The sequence below is a fragment of the Vombatus ursinus genome, unplaced genomic scaffold (assembly GCF_900497805.2).
Source record: "Vombatus ursinus unplaced genomic scaffold, bare-nosed wombat genome assembly UNPS02014786.1, whole genome shotgun sequence".
Lineage (NCBI taxonomy): Eukaryota > Metazoa > Chordata > Mammalia > Diprotodontia > Vombatidae > Vombatus > Vombatus ursinus.
The window spans coordinates 47,378,226-47,397,222 of NW_020954564.1; the positions used below are offsets into that span (position 1 = coordinate 47,378,226).

The following is an 18,997-nucleotide window of genomic DNA, read 5'->3' on the forward strand; positions in this document are numbered from 1 at the left end:
AAAATGAAGAAAAAGGAAAGAGAAAATAAAATTTTATTTCACATCACAGAGACAAAACAGTTACTTTATTTATTTTCCCAACATTTCAACAGCTTAAGTGAAAATTTCACAAGTGCTTTTCTATACCATCACTTTGTCTTACCATAAAAGGCACAACTTCACTCCAGAAAATAATTAGTCTAGCCTAACATTAAAGATTATTGATACGAAACTATTTATATAGTCTACTCTAACATTAAAGATTACTGACATAAAACTATTTATATATATATAGTTATATTGAATTATATTTCTACATTATAAATTCTATAATTAGAGATGGTGAATACTACATGAACATACTTGCTTTAATTTTTTTTCAAGGTGAGACTAGAGATGGGAAAGAGATAAAATTGTTTTTATGTATTACAATTAAAATTTAATTTAAACATTTTTAAAAGATTTCGTGACATTAGACTGACTTCTGTGAAAGATTGAATAAAACCACCTCAAACATCCAATCAAAGCACCTACCATGAATTGTACAAAAACAAAAAAGGTAGACTGAAGGAGAATATTGGAAAAGCTCTACATCAATGGTATCAAACTCAAATAGAAATGGGGACCACTAAGCCATACATAATGAATCCTGAGGGCCACACATTGACTTAATTTTAAAATCTAATTTATCTATGTTTAGTTGCATTTTTATTTATTTTGTTAAATAGTTCCCAATTATATTTTAATCTAGTTCTGAATGTACTTGGGAGTATTGTAGGCCACATGCAGTCCGCTGTGTTTGATATCCCTATCCCAGGTCTTAGAAGGGAAGATTTCAAAAAGTTCAGATAATGATAACCAGAGAAAAGACAGCTCATTCCCTATTCTAATTCATTCTATTTCTTTTTCTTCTTTTATTGCTATTGCTAGGATTTCCAATACAATGTTGAATAATATTAGTGACAACAGGCATCCTTGTTTCACAATTGATCTTACTGGGAAGGTTTCTAGTTTATCCCCATTACAAATAATGCTTGCTGATGATTTTAGATAAATGCTTTTTATCAATTTAAGGAAAAACCCATCTATAAAACACTTTCAAATATTTTCAATAGAAATGAGTGATGAACTTTACCAAAAGCTTTTTCTGTATTTATTGATATAATCATGATTTTTTTACTATTATTATTGATGTAATCAATTATGTTAATAGTTTTCCTTATGTGAAACCATTTCTGAATTCCTAGTATAAATCCCACTTGATCTTCTCAGGAAAACCTGCTAGTGTCTGCACTCAACCCAGATTCATATCCATGTGATGTGAATTAATGAAATGATAATGAATTAATGAAAAAATTCATGAGGAATTACAAATTTATTTAGTTTAAAAAGTAACTACTTAGGAAAAGATACTTTCAATCATTCATACATTAGGAGGGAGGCATATATCAAGAAAAGTAGAAAAGGAAAGTAGATATACTAGGATGCAAGTTCCATGAAGGCAAGCAAAGTTATGTTAGCAAAATGTTTGATTTAGACCAGCACCTAAAAAGTCCTTTGCACACAAGTACTTAATTAATATTTGTTTAAAAATTTGCTAGTACCAAAAGGATCACCTTGAGTGGGTATGTAAGGAAAGAAATGAGAAATGGTCTTTCATGATTTGTCTTGGTGTGATGGTGGGGGAGTTTATGGGATTATTACATAGTTAAGATGCTTGTTTTGCTCCCAATGGCATTTAAAGCTGGAAATGCCTTCTTTTCCCATTTTGTTTACTGAATTCCTACCCATTCTTTAAAACTCAACTCAAATATCCTCCATGACGCAATTGTTAATCCTGGTCTGAGGGTTTTATTTTGCACACTTTTATAATTCAACAAAATTCAACAAATATTTGATAAAGTTGTCAACAAATGTTTAATCGTCTAATTTGTGCAAGTCATTGTGCAAGGCCCCAAAGATACAAAGATATTTTAAATGATGCAGTCCCTAACTTCAAGGTATTATGGGATGGGACAAGTTCAGTAAGTAATGTGAAATAAGAATGGAAAGGTCAGTTGGAGAAGGATTGAATCAGGTCTTAAAGACAAGCTACAAAGTTCATATCTTATTCTACTGGGGAAAAGGAACTCTCTACTGCACTTAACATGTATTACTATTATACAAAGTATAGTTGTAAGATAAGCTAGACAAGTGCCAGCTCTGGCAGGTCCTACAAAGCCAGAAAGGCTTCAAACATGGACCCAGCAATGGAATGAATGTCTGTTGCCTTAGGACCAGTTAGTGAAGTTTAGATAGAGTGATCAACAAACTGACCACAGGATGATGTAGATTTTTTCCAACCACAATAATTCCTAAAGACCAACTATCAACTCTGAACCATAGAGAGGCTCTAATCCTCCTTAGTGGAGGGAGTATCAATGAAATCACAGATCCTTCAAGTATTGGTGTACAGATGTCTGTGTATGTGTCTCTTGGATTTGCAAGTTGGGGGTATAGAAGGAAGGGGATCATCCACGGAACTGATCACAGTGCTCTAAACATAGGAGGCACTTGAATGTATTTAGTGAAATGAATATGATTCTCAAGCTTTTTAAAACACTGATTTACAGAGCTACTGCCTTCTGCAATTCACACCCAGCTGAAATCTTGGCACAAAGGGAATTAAAGTTTTGATCAAGAAAGTGAGGAAATTGTATTTGTCATAGTGAACTGGTTCTCTGGTGATGCCTGGAGATGATTCAAAGGCAGGATCAAAGACTGACTCTGCAAATAACAGAGAACGTGCGGAGTGCAATTCTGTGCTATGCACAGGTAAGAGAGAACTATGCTTGAGCAAGAGAACTGTCATGATTTTGAAGCAGCTAAAATAAATAGTACTTAAACAAGAAATGGTTGGAATAACCCTAAATAAGAGAAAGAATTGTCCCCCTGAAGGCAAAAAGTAAAAGATAAGGATAACAATTGAACCTTATTTCATTCATATTGACAAAACTCCTTCTAACAATAATGTCTCCATCCTTCTCTGCAACTCAGAGTCTTAAAGAGTTGCCCAGATCATTGAGAAACTATTCGATCTATCCAGGATCACAAAACCAGAATGTGTCAGAGGTAGAATTTGAAGCCAGCTCTTCTATGTTTGAATCCAGCTCTCTACACAGTATACCATGTTCTCTGTTGGTTGAGAGGAAAAAAATTGTGTATCAAATATTCATGGTAAGTGTTTATGTCCAAGGTACATACAAAATTAACGCAAATTTATAAGAATAAAATCTTTCCCCAACAAGCAAGTGGTCAAGATACATAATAGTTCTCAAAAGAACTACAAACTATAAATAACCACATGAAAAATTATTATAAATCATTAATAATCTCAGATTCTTACCTCACACTAAGAAAATTAGCAAAGATATCAAAAGATGGAAATAATTAACATTAGAGGGGCCATAGAAGGAAGAACTCTAGCACACTGTCGATAGAGCTAAGTAAAAAATGGTCCACCATTCTGGAAAGCAATTAGGAATTATGTTCAAAAAGGGACCAGAATGTCCATATCTTATGATCCTACTATTAGACATATAGCCCCAAAGGTGAAAGATAGAAAAAAGTGTCCCATACACACCAAAATATACATAGTAGTATACTTTGTAGTAGCAAAGAATTAGAAAAAAGGTAGCTAACCAGAGACTAAGTAATGGGCAACAAGTTCTGGTACATTAATACAATGATTATTACTACAACATAACAAATGGAAAAGATGAAAATTTAACAGAAGCATGTAAAGACTTACATTAACCAATGCAAAGTGAAGCAAGAAAGAACAAGGAAAATAATAAACACAAAGATTATAAAAATACAATTATAATCACCAATCTGAAAATGCACCTCCTTGGTACAGAATAAGATACATTTCCAGACATGGCCAATGTGTTGTTTTGTTGTATTTAACTGTAATTGTTAAAAAGGAAAGACTTTTATTGGGGCAGTATAGGAGGAATGAGAGGATAATGATAATGATACCAAAAATGAAAGAAAAATGTCAATTAATCATGTAAAAATAAGCATAAGAGTGGAAATATTCAGAAGTGGGAACAGCTAAGCCAAGGCAAGTACTCAGAAAAATTTGCTGTATACTTTTAAAAGAATAAATTGTATGTAACAGAGATTCGTGGTATTTCATGTACTCATCTTTTTATGATCATATTTATATAAGAAAATGTCAGCATTTTTCATTTTTGTCAAGTTTTTAATCATAAAAGAGAAAATTAAAATAAAATATACCTCCTTCCTTTCTTTTTAGAGGTGGAAATTATAGACATGGAAAACTGCATATACTGTCAGACTTAGTTAATGTGTTAGGAGGTTTTCTAAACACATTTCTTCTTTTTAAATTCTCTATTACGAGAGATGACTTACTGATTATGGGTAGAAGATGTCTACTAGAATATTAAGATGATAAAAATAAACATCAATAAAAATGTTTAAAGGGAAAATTTGACCCAAGATAGCTTTCCAAAGAAAGCATTTTAAGAAGTTTAAATAAATGGTGTGTAGGGATCCGAGAGTTTACTTAGATGGGTACTCTCTCCACTAATGCAAATCACAACACTTTTTTGTGCCTATTATTCTCTCTAGTTTTTGTTTGCATCTTTCCAGAAATCCATAATGAGTTTTTATATACACATACATATAGTCAATGCCAGGAAATTCTATTCTCTATAGCACACAGGCATTTATTTTGCAGGAAGCCAAATCACATGTTTTTTTTTTTTTTAGTGAGGGCACAAAGCCCCTAGCTGATAGTAACACAAGGAACACAAATTTCAAACATCTGGGGTAAGGAAAGTAGGACAATTGTCTATTCTCAGCTCTGAAAGCAAGCCTAAGAAGAACTGCAGTGAGCGTGTTAATGGGTTATGATAAAATAAGAAGCTGCATTCATTTAATTCAGTTATATGTAGGAAAAAAGATTGTGTAATTTATACATCTTCCTATCACGAAACTTGGATTTTTCAAAAATTTTCCAAATTGACCTCCCTTAGCTTCCAGTCAGTCCTTTAACAAGGTTGTCTCTCTTCTAAACCAGTGGCAGGTACTTTATCATTTCCAGTGTCGATTAAGTAGCAGGGATTCTCATTCTCAACACACTGACGATGATAACAGGAATCATGCCATGCACCAATATTATCTCAGTTCGTGCTGCTGCTTCCCCCTTTTCTACCCTGCCCCAAAGGAGCATCCTAGCAATTCTATTTAAAATTATGCATTGTGTACAAAGCTAGCAAAGCAGGCTGTTTAGCAGGTATGTCCCCTGGACACCAAATAAACAGGCCTCTGGTTAGGGCATTTCCAAGATAGCAGAAGACCATACAACATGTTTTACCAAAATTTCACGGACTATCTACAACTGACCTTCCACAATATGGTACTGGCATGCCTTACAGCTCTTATTTACTTTTCATTGAGTGGCTAAACCAGAGTTCTGGATTAAAGACTGTATTATTTTATGTCCAAACGTCCAATTCATTAAGCAAACAATGAATATCATCAATAGTTCATTGAAAATGAATAGAGGACTTGACTAACCATCTGTGTCCAAATATCAGCCATACTTCTGTGCCAAGAATTATTAAGGAGGAGACATAAAAGTAGAACTGGTAGATAGGAATATTTGCCCAGTACTACTGCTCAGCAGGCTTTACAAAGGAACTAGAGACAACACAACATTCAAGGGTTTCTGACTGCAACAAAAGGACACCCATCTGTCTAATCTATGGTGGCATCTCTTTCCTCATTAGAGGAGAGAGTGAAGAGTCAAGGATAACAACTTGTTTGCTCACTTGGGTGACTTGGAGGATAACAGTACCTTCACCAGTAATAGAGAAGTTTGGAAAGATAATGAGTTTTATTTTGGCCTTGTTGAGTTTAAGATCACTCAGGATATCCAGTTTGAGATGCAAGTCTGGAGGTCAGCGAAAAAGTAGATTTGAAAATCAACAACATAGAGATAATAATTCAATTCACGGGAACTGATAAGATAACCAAGTAACATAGTACAGACAGAGAAGTGAAGGTTAGGACAGGGGCCTGTGAGACACCCACCATTAGCAAGCATGACCTAGATGAAGATCTAACAAAGAAGACTGAGAAGGAACAATCAGAAACGTATGAGGAAAACCAGGAAAATAGTATCCTGAAAACCTAAAGAGAAGAGGAGAAAAGGATGATCAACAGTGTCAAAGGCTGCATAGATTGAGAAGAGATCATTTGCTTTAGCAATTAAGAGATCATTGGTAACTTTGGATAGAGCAATTTCAGTTGAACGATGAGGTGAGAATCCAGAATACAGTCCAGAGAGTAAGAGAAGTGGTAGAGGCATTTATTATAAATGGCCTTCTCAAGCTTAGCCACAAAAGAGAAGAGATCTAGCCATCAGAGGATGAAAGCTAGCAGCGATGGATGGATCAAATGAGGGATTTTTAAGGATGAGGAACACATCGAAACGTTTATAGGCAGCAGGGAAGCAGGCAGAAGAGAGGGAGAGGCTGAAGATAGGTGAGACAGTGGAGAGTAGAAAGGGAGAAATCTGCTAGAGAAGAAGGGGATAAAATACGTAGGCAAAGGGATTAGCCTTGGCAAGAAGAGCCACATAACCATGTGAGAAAGGAGTGAAGTCAGAAATAGTGACAAAAGGTTATCTGGGTGATGTGAAATTAGGAGAAGGGGAGAAGAAGAAGCTGTTCATCAGCGACCTCAATTTATTTCAATAAATTATAAAGCACAGTTCATTATACTCCAGACTTTTTTCCTTGTACTTATTCATTCCTTCTTGGTTTCTGTATTCCTTATAGAATTAAATCTTCTAAGGTACCTATTTTGAGTTTCCTCAAAGCTCAGTGGGACACACTCCTACCACTGAAACAAGATTTCCCCTTTTTTTTCCCCTGTGTGCCAAATCCCATCTTTTGCAATCTCACCCAATTTCCTGAAGGCCTCCTTTTTCCTAAGAGGATAAGGGAATTATTTCCTTTCTTTGTTAACCATGGACTTGATTAAGGTACCTCACACATTCCCCTCTATTATAGTCTAATATGCCCCCTCATTCAACAGTTTAGTCCCACAAAAAAAAAAAAAAAAAAAAAAACATTGATTGATTTCACCTATAGGTGGGGTATTGTGAGGTTTAGTCCATGATGTTTCAGGGCCTGTTCTTCCATCACTTCTCTTATTTAACTTCCACTTTCAACCTTGTGTCCTTCTAAAAAGAAATTTCTTAATCGTCTTCTTCTGCTGTTTAGTTGTTAATTTCATAGGTGTCTTTCTCTTTTTAGTTTGTGCTCTTTTTTTGTAGGGTAAATTTGCCTCCTTGGGTTGTTGTATTTGTTTACCTTTCTTACATTTCTGTTTTCAGAACAAATTAGTTTGTTCAGGTCTGGTTTTCTTTATAGGAATGCTTCAAATGCCTCTTTTTTTCTCAATGTCTATCTACTTTTCATTAATACTTTGTCTAGGGTTTTCAGGAAGTTACTTTGGGTTGCATCTTGAGTACCTTTGTTCTATGGAACATCTTATCCCATTCCCTCTTGCATTTTCTGGTGGTTGCAGAATAAACTTGTGTCATTCAAATTTCCCTTTCTTTGTGTTTGAAGGTCTTTCTAGTCATTTGCAGAACTTGATGTTAAACTAAACGACTATGTGTTGTGGAATTTGTAGTTTAGGGTTTTGTTAGTTTTTCTGTATGTACTCTACATTCTTTCAATTTGCACTGTGTTCTGTTTTCTAGGAAGTTTTCTTGTATTATTTCTTACATTATGGTGTTCCGGTTATTTGGCCTGCTATGTTCATTTCAGAGACCTATAATCCTTAAGTTGTATCTACACATCCTATCTTCAAGATCAATATATTCTGACACTTGTCACCATGGATTCAAGTTTTTCTATTCTGCCCATTATTTCTACTGTGCAAGGCATAAATTTTACCTTTCCAGTTCCTAATTCTTAAGCCATTCAAGAACATTCTGCTGTTGGTTCCATGCTATCTTGAAAAACTACCAGGCTCTCTGCCTCAACAGATGTTGATTCATTTTCCTTTGTCATATTATTTTTATTCACAGATGTCTGGTCTCACTTAGATGATATGGAGGCCATTTTCCCTTCTGTTAATAATATCTTCTCTGTTGGTTTATCTCCTTGCACTCAAGGACTTTGACTGAGTTTTCTTACTCCTGAAGTCTTTGGAAATCTCAGACTTTCTTCCTTATATTCCACTATTGCTTTCTGACTTCTTCCCCTTCGATATTCCCGGGGGTTAGGCCTCAGAGTTGTCTCAGATTATTCTCAAACTGGGCAACTATTTTTCACTGGCCTCAGTTTTTGCCCCAAGTGACTTCCAAAAGACAAAACTAGTGCCAGTTGGATGCCAGTCCCCTTTACTTCAGGCCTGGTGAATAAATACACACACACACATACACACACACACACACACACACTGGCATCCTGCCCTAGTTCCCTCTGTCCTTCAGTTCTCTGGCAGAGTACTGTTGAAGCATAGAGCATGGCCTCACTGTAGTCCATGGCAGAGCAAGCTTCTGCTCTTGCCCTTCCACAGCACTGGGAAGGGATGGGGATGGGAGAGTGTTGAGTTCTATTCCAAATCCAAGGATTGGCTTGTGCAGACCTTCCCAGAGGATAGTAGCTGTTAGGGAAAGGGTGCTGAGTAAGCACAATAGGGATTAGTCTTCTCTGTTGTTAGTTCATGGAGTTGTTACCTCTTTTGGGTTCTTCATGCCTTATACTGTGGAGACAGATGAAATGTCTTTATCTCTTGGGCATAATTCTTATTTTAGAAAGGTTTGTGAAGTTGTGAGAAGAAAATGTGTCTAATCTCCTATCTTGTTGGTCATATGACCCAGAAATCTCAATGTTTGCCAAGTCTCTTCTCAAGACTATATCCCTATTTACTTCAACAGATCCTATCACATGGTTTCAAGGGTCCTTATCATCCTAGTCATTCTGTAGAACTATTCAAATACAAGCTCAGTCCAATTCCTGACAGAAGTCCATCTGAACTACCAATTATACATACATGTGCACATACACACACAAACACACATGCCACTTTTCATTAATTTATGAAAATAGTGATGATGATGATAATAATAATGATAACTGATCTTTTCATGTGCTTTAAAGAGCGCAAGGTACTTTATCCTAGGAGTAAGACTTAATCTATGGTCCACGGACCCCAAGCCTTCTGTGTGTATATTTCAAGGGATCTTTGAAATTGGATGGAGAAAAAAAATTACATCTCTATTTTCACTAACCTCTAACTAAAATTTAGCATTCCTTCTAATTATTTAAAAAACAGAATTCTGAAAGGGGATCTATTGGCTTTATCAGACTGCCAAAGAATCTGTGACATAAAAAAGGTTAAGAACACCTGCACTAAAACTTTTTGAAAGGGAGTAACATGGTCAGATTTGTGCTTTAGGCATATCAATGTAGCCCCTGTGTGCAGGATAGATTAGAGGAGGTAGTGGCTGGAGTGATGGAGACGAGTTAGGAGGATATTACAATACTCCCAGTGAAAGGTCATAAGTGACTAAAGTAGGATGATAGGAGTGTGAGCAGGGAAAAAAGGAGATGGTTGGAGATGTTGTAAAGGCAAAATCAGCAAGACTTGGGTAAATGATGGAGAGTAAGGGACTTGAAGGTTGTAAAGCTGGACGGATGTGTTGTGAGGTTTACTATCAGGGTCTTCCTCATTATGCAGTTTAGGTTTGTTTTCTTAAACAGTAAGTATACTGTCCCCAATACTCAACTGACCCAGGCATGAAGGCTCAAGCTTCCCAGGTATTGACAGTTTCCTGCTAGCCTCAAGCCATGATGATACAGCTTCCTATTCACTTTTAGACTTGATGGATAGACTCTAATTTATTAGATTAAGTTATTTGACTCTATAAACCCTGGTCAAGTATGGTAAAGTTGCTTGGAAGCAAAAAACTACTAATATTGGTCATTCAAATATAAAAATATATGGGAATGTCTAAAAAATATCACCATAAATGCAACACCCCACCAAAATGCATGAACTCAAAAATTTTCATTAATAAAAATGTGCATGTACTTATATATGTATACCCGTATATACATACATAATGTTGTTGAGTCATTTCAGTTGTGTCTGACTCTGTGACCCTATTTGGGGTTTTCTTGGCAAAGATACTAGAATTTGCCATTTCCTCCTCCAGCTCATCTTACAGATGAGGAACTAAGACAAACAGAGTTAAGTGACTTGCCCAGGATCACACAGCTAGTAATTAGGTCCTCCTATCTACTGTGCCATCTAGCTGCCCCTAACTCACATATATATGTTTGTATATGTGTGTCCCTCTACCCCTAGTCAATCAGCTATTAAATCTTGTTGACTGCATCCCTCATATTCATCTCCTTTTCTACTCACACAGCCACCAATCCAGTTCAGGTACTCATCACCTCCTTCCTGAAGGGTTATAAAATCCTCTTGATTGATATCCTTATCTCCATCCTACATATAGCTGACAAACAGACATAAGTATATATCTTACCACTATTTCAATAAATGAATGGATAAGTTAAGAGTTAAATCAGAAATTCACGTTGAACAAACTTAAGCATCATTATTCTGTGTATAATCTCTTGACTATCTGTGCAAGGGAGAGTTTCTCAAAAATACTGCAAAAACCATAATGTTCACCCAAAATCATCTATAAGATAGGAATAATTCGGGGCAGCTAGGTGGCACAGTGGATAGAGCACTGGCCTGAAGTCAGGAGGACCTGAGTTCAAATCTGGCCTCAGACCAAACACTTGACACTTACTAGCTGTGTGATCCTGGGCAAGTCACTTAACCTCAATTGCCTAACCATCCCCCCCAAAAAAAGATAGGAAAAATTCTCTCCTGACTTCTCTTTCTCTGTCTTTTGCCCCATCAAACAACAGTCAGAGATCCTCAAAATCTGGATTTATAAATGTAAGTACCAGATAATACTTTCCTTCCTTACCAATCACCACCATGGAGCCCCTGAAAACCAAGGGAGCATCCCTAACACATATCAGAGAAAGGACTTTTCCTCTACAAAAAAAGAAAATCAGGAAGTCATTTTGAGGGATTTACCACCTCACTACTTCAATCTCAATACAGGTTGGAGGAAAACAGACCCCGCCTACCTCCAACAGTCCTAAGATCCTAGTTGGCAGTTCACAATATCCTTTAATAAGCGTACCTGATATCAAGAATTAGACTTGGAGACAGCAAGACCTAATTTCCAATCCTACCTCTGACATTTACTAACTGTGTGACCCTGGGCAACTTTCTTAACAACTCTGAGCCTTAGTTTTTTCACCTGTAAAAGGAGAAGGTGAGAGGGTCTCTAAGGTCCTTCCCAGCTCCAAATCCATGACCCTATCTTATGATTTCATTTGGACACCTACTTGATATACACAGGTTTTCTCTGTTTGTTCATCCCTGGTGTGTATATTGATTTCACAAACACACAGAATTTGACAGTTGGCAGACTTTAGCAGCCATTTAGTATTTAGTAGCAGGCATTTAGTCCAACCCATAAATGAATAACACACCACTAAATAGGATCCAACAAGGTGATGTCTAGCTGCTGCCTAAAGACATCCAAGTAACAAAAATTCAGAACTTTAGAGCAAGCTCTTCCACTTTTGGACCCTCTATTTATTCAGACATTTTCCCTTGATATTCAGTCTAAATTTACTTCTTTGCAGTTTCTATCTGTTGCTCCTGGTTTCACCCTGTGGGACCAAATAATACAAGTCTCATCTTAACTTCACAGAACAGCACTTCAAATATTGAAGTGACTATCATGTTTCCTACCACCCCAGAGTTTTCCCTTCTCCAGGTTAAATATCCTCACTTCATTCAACCGATTGTCATATAACACAAATATATTCGTCATCCTGGTTGCCCTCCTCTGGACAATCTCCAGTTTATTTGTGGAGGAGAAGGTAGAGGAAGAAATAAGCATTTATATAGCACCACTAGGACAGCTGGGCAGCACAGTGGATAAAACACTGAGCATGAAGCCAGGAAGACCTGAGTTCAAATCCAGCCTCAGACCCTTACTAACTGTGTGACCCTGGGCAAGTCATTAACCTCTGAATGACTCAGTTTCCTCATCTAGAAAATGGGGGTAATAATAGCATCTGCCTCCCAGGGTTGTTGGGAGGATCAAATAAGATAATAATTACAAAGTGCTTAGTGCAGTGCCTGGCACACAGTAAATGCTATATAAATGTTAGTTATAATGATGAAGAAGATGATGATGATAATGATGATGTGCCAGTTACTGTGCTGAGAGATTTGTTTGCTTGCTTTTAATAAATATAATCTCATTTGATTATAAACGTCCTTAAATCATAGTGCTCAGAATTAAAGACGATACGACAGATAATGTCTGACAAGGGCAAAGTACAGCAGGAGTATCAACTCACTGTTCCTGAAAGTTGTGCCTCTCCTACTGCAATACAAGCTTGTACCAGTTTTTCTGGCTGCCACATCATACTGCTGACTCACATTGAGCTTGTGGTCCACTAAAACTCCCAGATCCTTTTCAGAACAACCGCTTTTTTTCCATGCCTCCCACATACTTATGGAGCTGATTTTTGTTCTACCTAGATATAAAACTTTATATTCATCCCTATTAAGTTTCATCTTATTCAATTTTGGATCCTGATTCTGTCATCCAGTATGTTAACTATGCCTTCCAAATGTGTAATTTTACAAAACTGAGGAGAATACCATCTATGCCTTTATCCAAGTCATTAATAAAAATGTTAATTACACAAGGCCATGTACAGATCCATGGTAATCCACTGGAGACCCCTGCCATGCTAACACTAACCCATTAATTCTGAGTCTGACCATCCAACCATTCTGAATCCATCTGATTGTATTACTGTTTAATTCATAACTTGTAATCTACTCCACAAGAAAATTACGTGAGACTTCATTGAAAGCTTTGCTAAAAAATTCAAGTAAATTAAATCTACAGCATTCCCCTCAACTACTTGTTTGGTTAGATGTGTCTTACAATAAGGCGGCACAGTGGACAGAGTCCTAGGACTGGAGTCAGACATTTCTAGGTGTGTGACCCTGGACAAATCAGTTTCCTCATTTGTAAAATGAGCTGGAGAAGGAAATGGCAAACCATTCTAGTATCTTTGCCAAGAAAACCCCAAATGGGATCATGAAGAGTCAGATGTAACTGAAAAAACAATTGACAAACAATTAATCTTGTCAAAAGAGGAAATCAGGTTAATTTGGAATAATTTATCCCTGAAGAAATCAGGCTGACTCTTGTTTTAAGGACAGAAAAATGAAGAAATAAAAAGCTATCCTCTCAATGAGATGTGTATATAGCAAATTTAAAGAAAGAAAAGAAAAAACAAAAATATTTAAAAGCAAAAATATCCTATCTCTGTGCTGGTCCCACATGGTAGCTTCTTCCTTAGCCATGCAGAAAGCAGATCACACATTTGTACTGATATGTTTTGTACTCCAAAGTTTGGTAAGAGGGAACTCTCAACCTCAAACCTCATTCAGTATCAAGATATTAAGAATGATAGTCTTGTAATCATTTACAATAATCAATAATAGTCTTGTAATCGTTTAAAATAATCATAGACCTCAATTTAGGTTCAATATTACAAACAATCCATTTTCCAAATGTATTTAATTCACATATGTTTTAAGAGGAAGCTTTAATGAGGAAAAATTTCATCTGTTCATCTGTTTTCTCCCAGATCTTTACAAAATATATTATCCATTAATTTTAGAAAACTTTGGCACATTCAGGTACACAAAAATTCAATGCTTCAGAATATTTGGGGTCATTTGCCATTCACAACAAAGTATTAAGAATTCACTGACCTTAACCCATTGAACAGCTGCTTAGATTTATCCAGTAGGTAACAAAAATCAGTGACTGTTTTTCTCTCTCCCTGTGGGATATCATCTTCAGCTCCTCCAGAGGACATGATTTCTTTAAGAGCAAATTCAGTCCTATATATGTTTAAAAAAAAAAAAGGTCATATTCATATGTACATTAGGTGAAGACAAAAAGAGAGTTTAGATTTTAATGTTCCAACTATTTGTTCAACTTTTTCCAGAAAATTTTTTAAAAAAGCACAGATTTGTCACCATCAGATCATTTAAGCTAAACAAGTTCAAAAAAGATCAAAAGACTACACATTCAACTGTACCAGTTAAAGAAAAAGTATTCTCAAATATTATAACCACAGAACTAAAGTCTTACTTTGATATTTCATCATGATGTAACTTTGGCCTAAAAACTATACCAGTCTACTGGCAAATCCAACCAAGATCAGTACTTTATACATAGTAAGTGTTCAATTAATGTTAACTAAACTGAACAGAATTAGATAAAAGAATATGAATCATTATTTAAGAAAGAGACTGGATAAGATTCCAAGGGTTCATCACCAGAAAGCTGGATATCAGGTAAGACTTTGGAGGGGCCACAACAACTCAAAAAACCATTTAGGGTATTAGTGACATTATAATCTGCATCAGTAAAGGAAATATCCAGACAACTGACATCACAGATCTTCTGAAGTTAAAAAAAACAAAAACAGTATTACAGAAGATGTTTGGTCAACTATTAAATAATCAGCTTTAAAAAGATAATACAAAATAAGTATGGTAGCTCACAGTTGATAATATAACAGCATATAGTTTATAAAACATTTTCTTCACAAGAACCCTGTGAAGTAGGTACACATGTATTATCTACATTTGAAATATGAGGAAACTGAGATTCTGAAAAGATAAGTGATTTTCCAGTATTTCAAGCTTAATAAGTGGTGGAGACAGAACTTTAAGTAAATGTCTAATGATTCCAAATCCAGTGTCCTTCTACTCTATTTGGATGCTTCCCAATAGTTACTCATTTGAAAACCTTTTTGCATATACTGTTATAGGAACAGCAGAGTAAGTACAAAGTTATGTTAAGTAAAATCACAATATTAGTCAATATTTTTACAAAACTTATACCAACAATGATACCATTTTATATGTATGTGGTAGCTGAAGAAAAAGATGCATAGCTCATAACAGTACCTAGATTATTTTTCTTTTTTAAGTACACTTTTTATTGATATGCTTTGTTTTTACATTTCACACTGTATCTCTTCTTTCCTTTTTCCAGAGAAAGGATATGTTTTTTTCCTGGCTCTTGGCCCAGCTCACTTCATTTTGCATCAGTTAATATATTTTTCCATGCTTCTCTTTTTAATCACATTCATCATTTCTTACAGTACAGTAATATTAAATTATATTTATATTTTGTTTGGCCACTCTCTGATTGATGGGCATTTACTTTGTTTTCACTTATTTCTACAATAAAAAGTGCTGCTAAAAATAATTTGGGTTATATGGGACATTTCTATTTGTCACCAACCTCCTTAGGGTACAAGCCTAGCAATGGAATTTCTGAGGCAAAGGGTATGTGCATTTTAGTCACTTTATTTGAAAAATTCCAATTTGTTTTCCAAAATGGTTATACCAATTTATAATTGTATTTGCAGGAAAAAAAAATTAGAATATCAAGGGAAATAATGAAAAAGGTAGTAATGAAAGATTAATAACACTTCTAGATCTCAAACAATATTCTTAAAACAATGATCATTGAAACCATTTGGTACAATATTACCACCCCCCAAAAAATGAAAAATATATTAAGGTACCAGATTAGACAAGGAAGAATCAGAAATGATTGATTTCAATAGCCCACTATATGATAAATCTAAAACTATGAATTATCTAGGAAGGCACTCCCTATTTGAGAATTGCCAGGAAAACTGGAAAGCAATCTGGCAGAAATTAAGTTTAGATCAACATCTTACTATATATTACACAATAAATTCAAAATCTATGTATACATATACATATATGACCTGAATATTTAAGATCAAACCATTAAAAAACTAGAAGACAATCTATTAAATACTATTCACAGCTATGGCTAAGGGGTGAATTCTTTTTTTTTTTTTAGATAATTAGGGTTAAGTGACTTACCCAGGGTCACACAGCTATTAAGGGATGAATTCTTATACAAAAAATAAGGTATAGAAGTTATTAAAAAATAAAATACATAATTTTGATTGCTTGACATTGAAAAATTTTTTGTATTAACAAAAGTAATGCAATTAGGCTAACAAGGCAAGTGGTAAGTTAGGAAAAAAAATTTGTATCTTATACCTATGACAGTTGTCTATATATCTTGAATATTAGACCCTTAAAAATATATAACACCAAAATCAATTTGCCAATAGATAAGTTGTCAAAGGATTTTGTTGCTGTTATTGTTCAGTTGTTTCAATTGTGTCCAACTTCATAACCCCATTTGAGGTTTTCTTGGCAAATATATTTGAATGTTATTTCCTTCTGCAGCTCATTTTACAGATGAGGAAACTGAGTCAAACAGGGTCAAATGACTTGCCCAGGATCACACAGCTAGTAAATGTCTGAGGCCAGATTTGAATTCAAGAAGATGAGTCTTCCTGACTCCAGGCTAAGCAATCTATCCACTGAGCCACCTACCTGCTCTTGCCAAAGGAAATAAACAAACAATTCTCAAAAGAATTACAAGCTATTGAGATCCACAAAAAAAGAATACTCTAAATAAATAAGAGAAATTCAAATCAAAACAAACATGAAGTTTCACCTCATACCAAGTAAATTGGCAAAGAGGACAAAAATGGAAATAGTCAACGTAGGAGGAAGTATGGAAAAATGGACACTGTCATGGACTTTTTTTCATTATGATATTACAAAGAAAAAACTGAAAAAAATATATTAATGCAACAGATTAGACAAGGAAGTATTAGAAATGATTGAACTTCATAATCCAGTATTCGATAAATCTGAAAATGTGAATTATCTATGAAAAGATTCTCTATTTGAAAAGAATTGCCAGGAAAACTGGAAAACAATCTGAGAGAAATTAGGTTTAGGTCAATATATTACAACATACTGCACAATAAATTCAAAATAGAACCTGGATTGTTTTTCACATAGTGTTAAGAAGTATCTTGCACTGAATAACTCACACTTTCTTAACTATTATCTTTTGTAACCAAGGAAAACTTTTGTAAGACTAGCTTGTTATCCTCATTTTGCACATGAGACAAGTCTCAGAAAAGAAAAGTAACTTGTCCAAGCAACAAAACTAATAACAAGTGGCAAAGTTGCATTTTGAACCTAGACTTTCACTGAGCTAAGGCCAGGATTACATCCCTTCCTAGGTTGCAATGTTATAGGAAGGACTGGTTATAAGGGGTTCAACTGCATCTTTGGGAAATTACATTAGTTGTAGAGGAGGATAACATAAGGTATTTTGCATTAATAAATACCATAAAAACCACCACTAGAAGTATCACTATGATAGGAAACCTACCTCCCTCTTCAACTATAATTCATTTATTCACCTTACAAACACAAAGAACAGCTAACCATATACTCACTATTTGGTTTACTTTATTTTAAAATCAACTTGCAAATTGTGGTAATAAGTAGTTTCTCAACATACAATTTAGTTTCTGTTACATTCACTATTATATTTTGTGGCAGGGCAAGCACCAGTAGAATGCCATGAGGGTTGTGTGTGTGTGTGTGTGTGTGTGTGTGTGTGTGTGTGTGTGTGTATTATTTAACCAACATCACTATTGGAACAAAATTCTAACTGCAATGAGGGTAATTAAGTCAGAAGGAGGGTCCAATGTACTCCACATTCCCACCCATGACTACACTAACTTATAGAGGCTCTCAAATGCCTTTCAGTTTTAAAATTCTACTGCCTATGAGATAAAATACAAACTCCTCAACCTGACATTTTAAAAGCCCTCCAAAATCTGGTTCCCATCTGCTTTTCCAGTCTGACTGTTAATATTCCCCTTTCAGGCACTCTCCATGTCAGCCAAACTGGCCTACTCGCTGTTCCCTGAACTCAGTATTCCACCTTCCTTTCCTTATGCCTTTGCACGAGCTATCTTCCTTCCCTAAACTGAATTGCTACACATTACTTCCACGCCATAGATTCCTTAGCTTCTTTCAAAGCTCAAATCGCTTACCACCTCTTATGGAAAGCCTTTCCTGTTCTTCACAATTATTGGTACTCTACCTCCTCAAATTTCCTTGCATTTACCTATCTATGTACAAATGGGTTACATCTCTACAGTAGAATGAACATGAGATTTTTGTGGGACAGGCCCATTTCATTTTTTTCTTGTATCAATAGTGCATTCCATACAGTATATATTTAACAGATGTTTGTACAATTAAATTGGGTTAACAGTCACTACAGAAGACAAAACTTTATACCAAAGAAGCAAGTTTCTATTTAATCCTACCCATGTGATTCTTGTTATGGAATCAATTAAGATTTAGTTAAATTCATTATACTCTAATAAGCTACTAATCAGTAAGGAATACAGACCTTCAAGCAGCAAAGACAATTTCTCTGTGATCTGAGACAGGGTAAACATGGACTTTCACATATAAAAGGACTATTTTTTTCTTCTTTTGACATTTTGACAATGTTAGAAAATAATGTTAAAAAATAATCCCAGAATTCCTGAATGCTCAGGACTCTCTGTGCTCAGAGAAATAAGTAGGAAAAGCAGGAAGGCAACTCAATGCTAGCTCTAAGTTTCTGTGAATCTAGTCAGAATTGCAGGGGACTTTAAAAGTGAATTAATCCTGGCAGGAACTGACCCATAAAATGGAAACTGATAGCACAATGGATTCAAAAACAGAACCTGACAATATAGCATTCACAAGAAACACACTTGAAACAGAGAGACCCACACAGAACAAAAATAAGGGGCTGGAGCAGCATCTATTGTGCTTCAACTGGAGTTAAAAAAAAGCAGCAGTAGCAATCATGATCTAAGACAAAATAAAAGCAAAAATAGATCTAATTAAAAGAGAT

The 18,997-nt window shown here is 35.3% G+C and overlaps 1 protein-coding gene across 3 annotated transcripts in view; it reads right to left on the reverse strand.

Moving 5' to 3' along the window:
- LOC114047355 (protein SCAI) overlaps window positions 1–18,997 on the reverse strand; it is a 211,957-nt gene that overhangs the window by 95,501 nt on the left and 97,459 nt on the right. For all 3 annotated transcript variants that reach the window (XM_027868164.1, XM_027868163.1, XM_027868165.1), the window contains exon 3: window positions 13,918–14,049. In XM_027868164.1, the coding sequence (XP_027723965.1) occupies window positions 13,918–14,049 (132 nt within the window). The remainder of the gene's footprint in view (window positions 1–13,917; window positions 14,050–18,997) is intronic.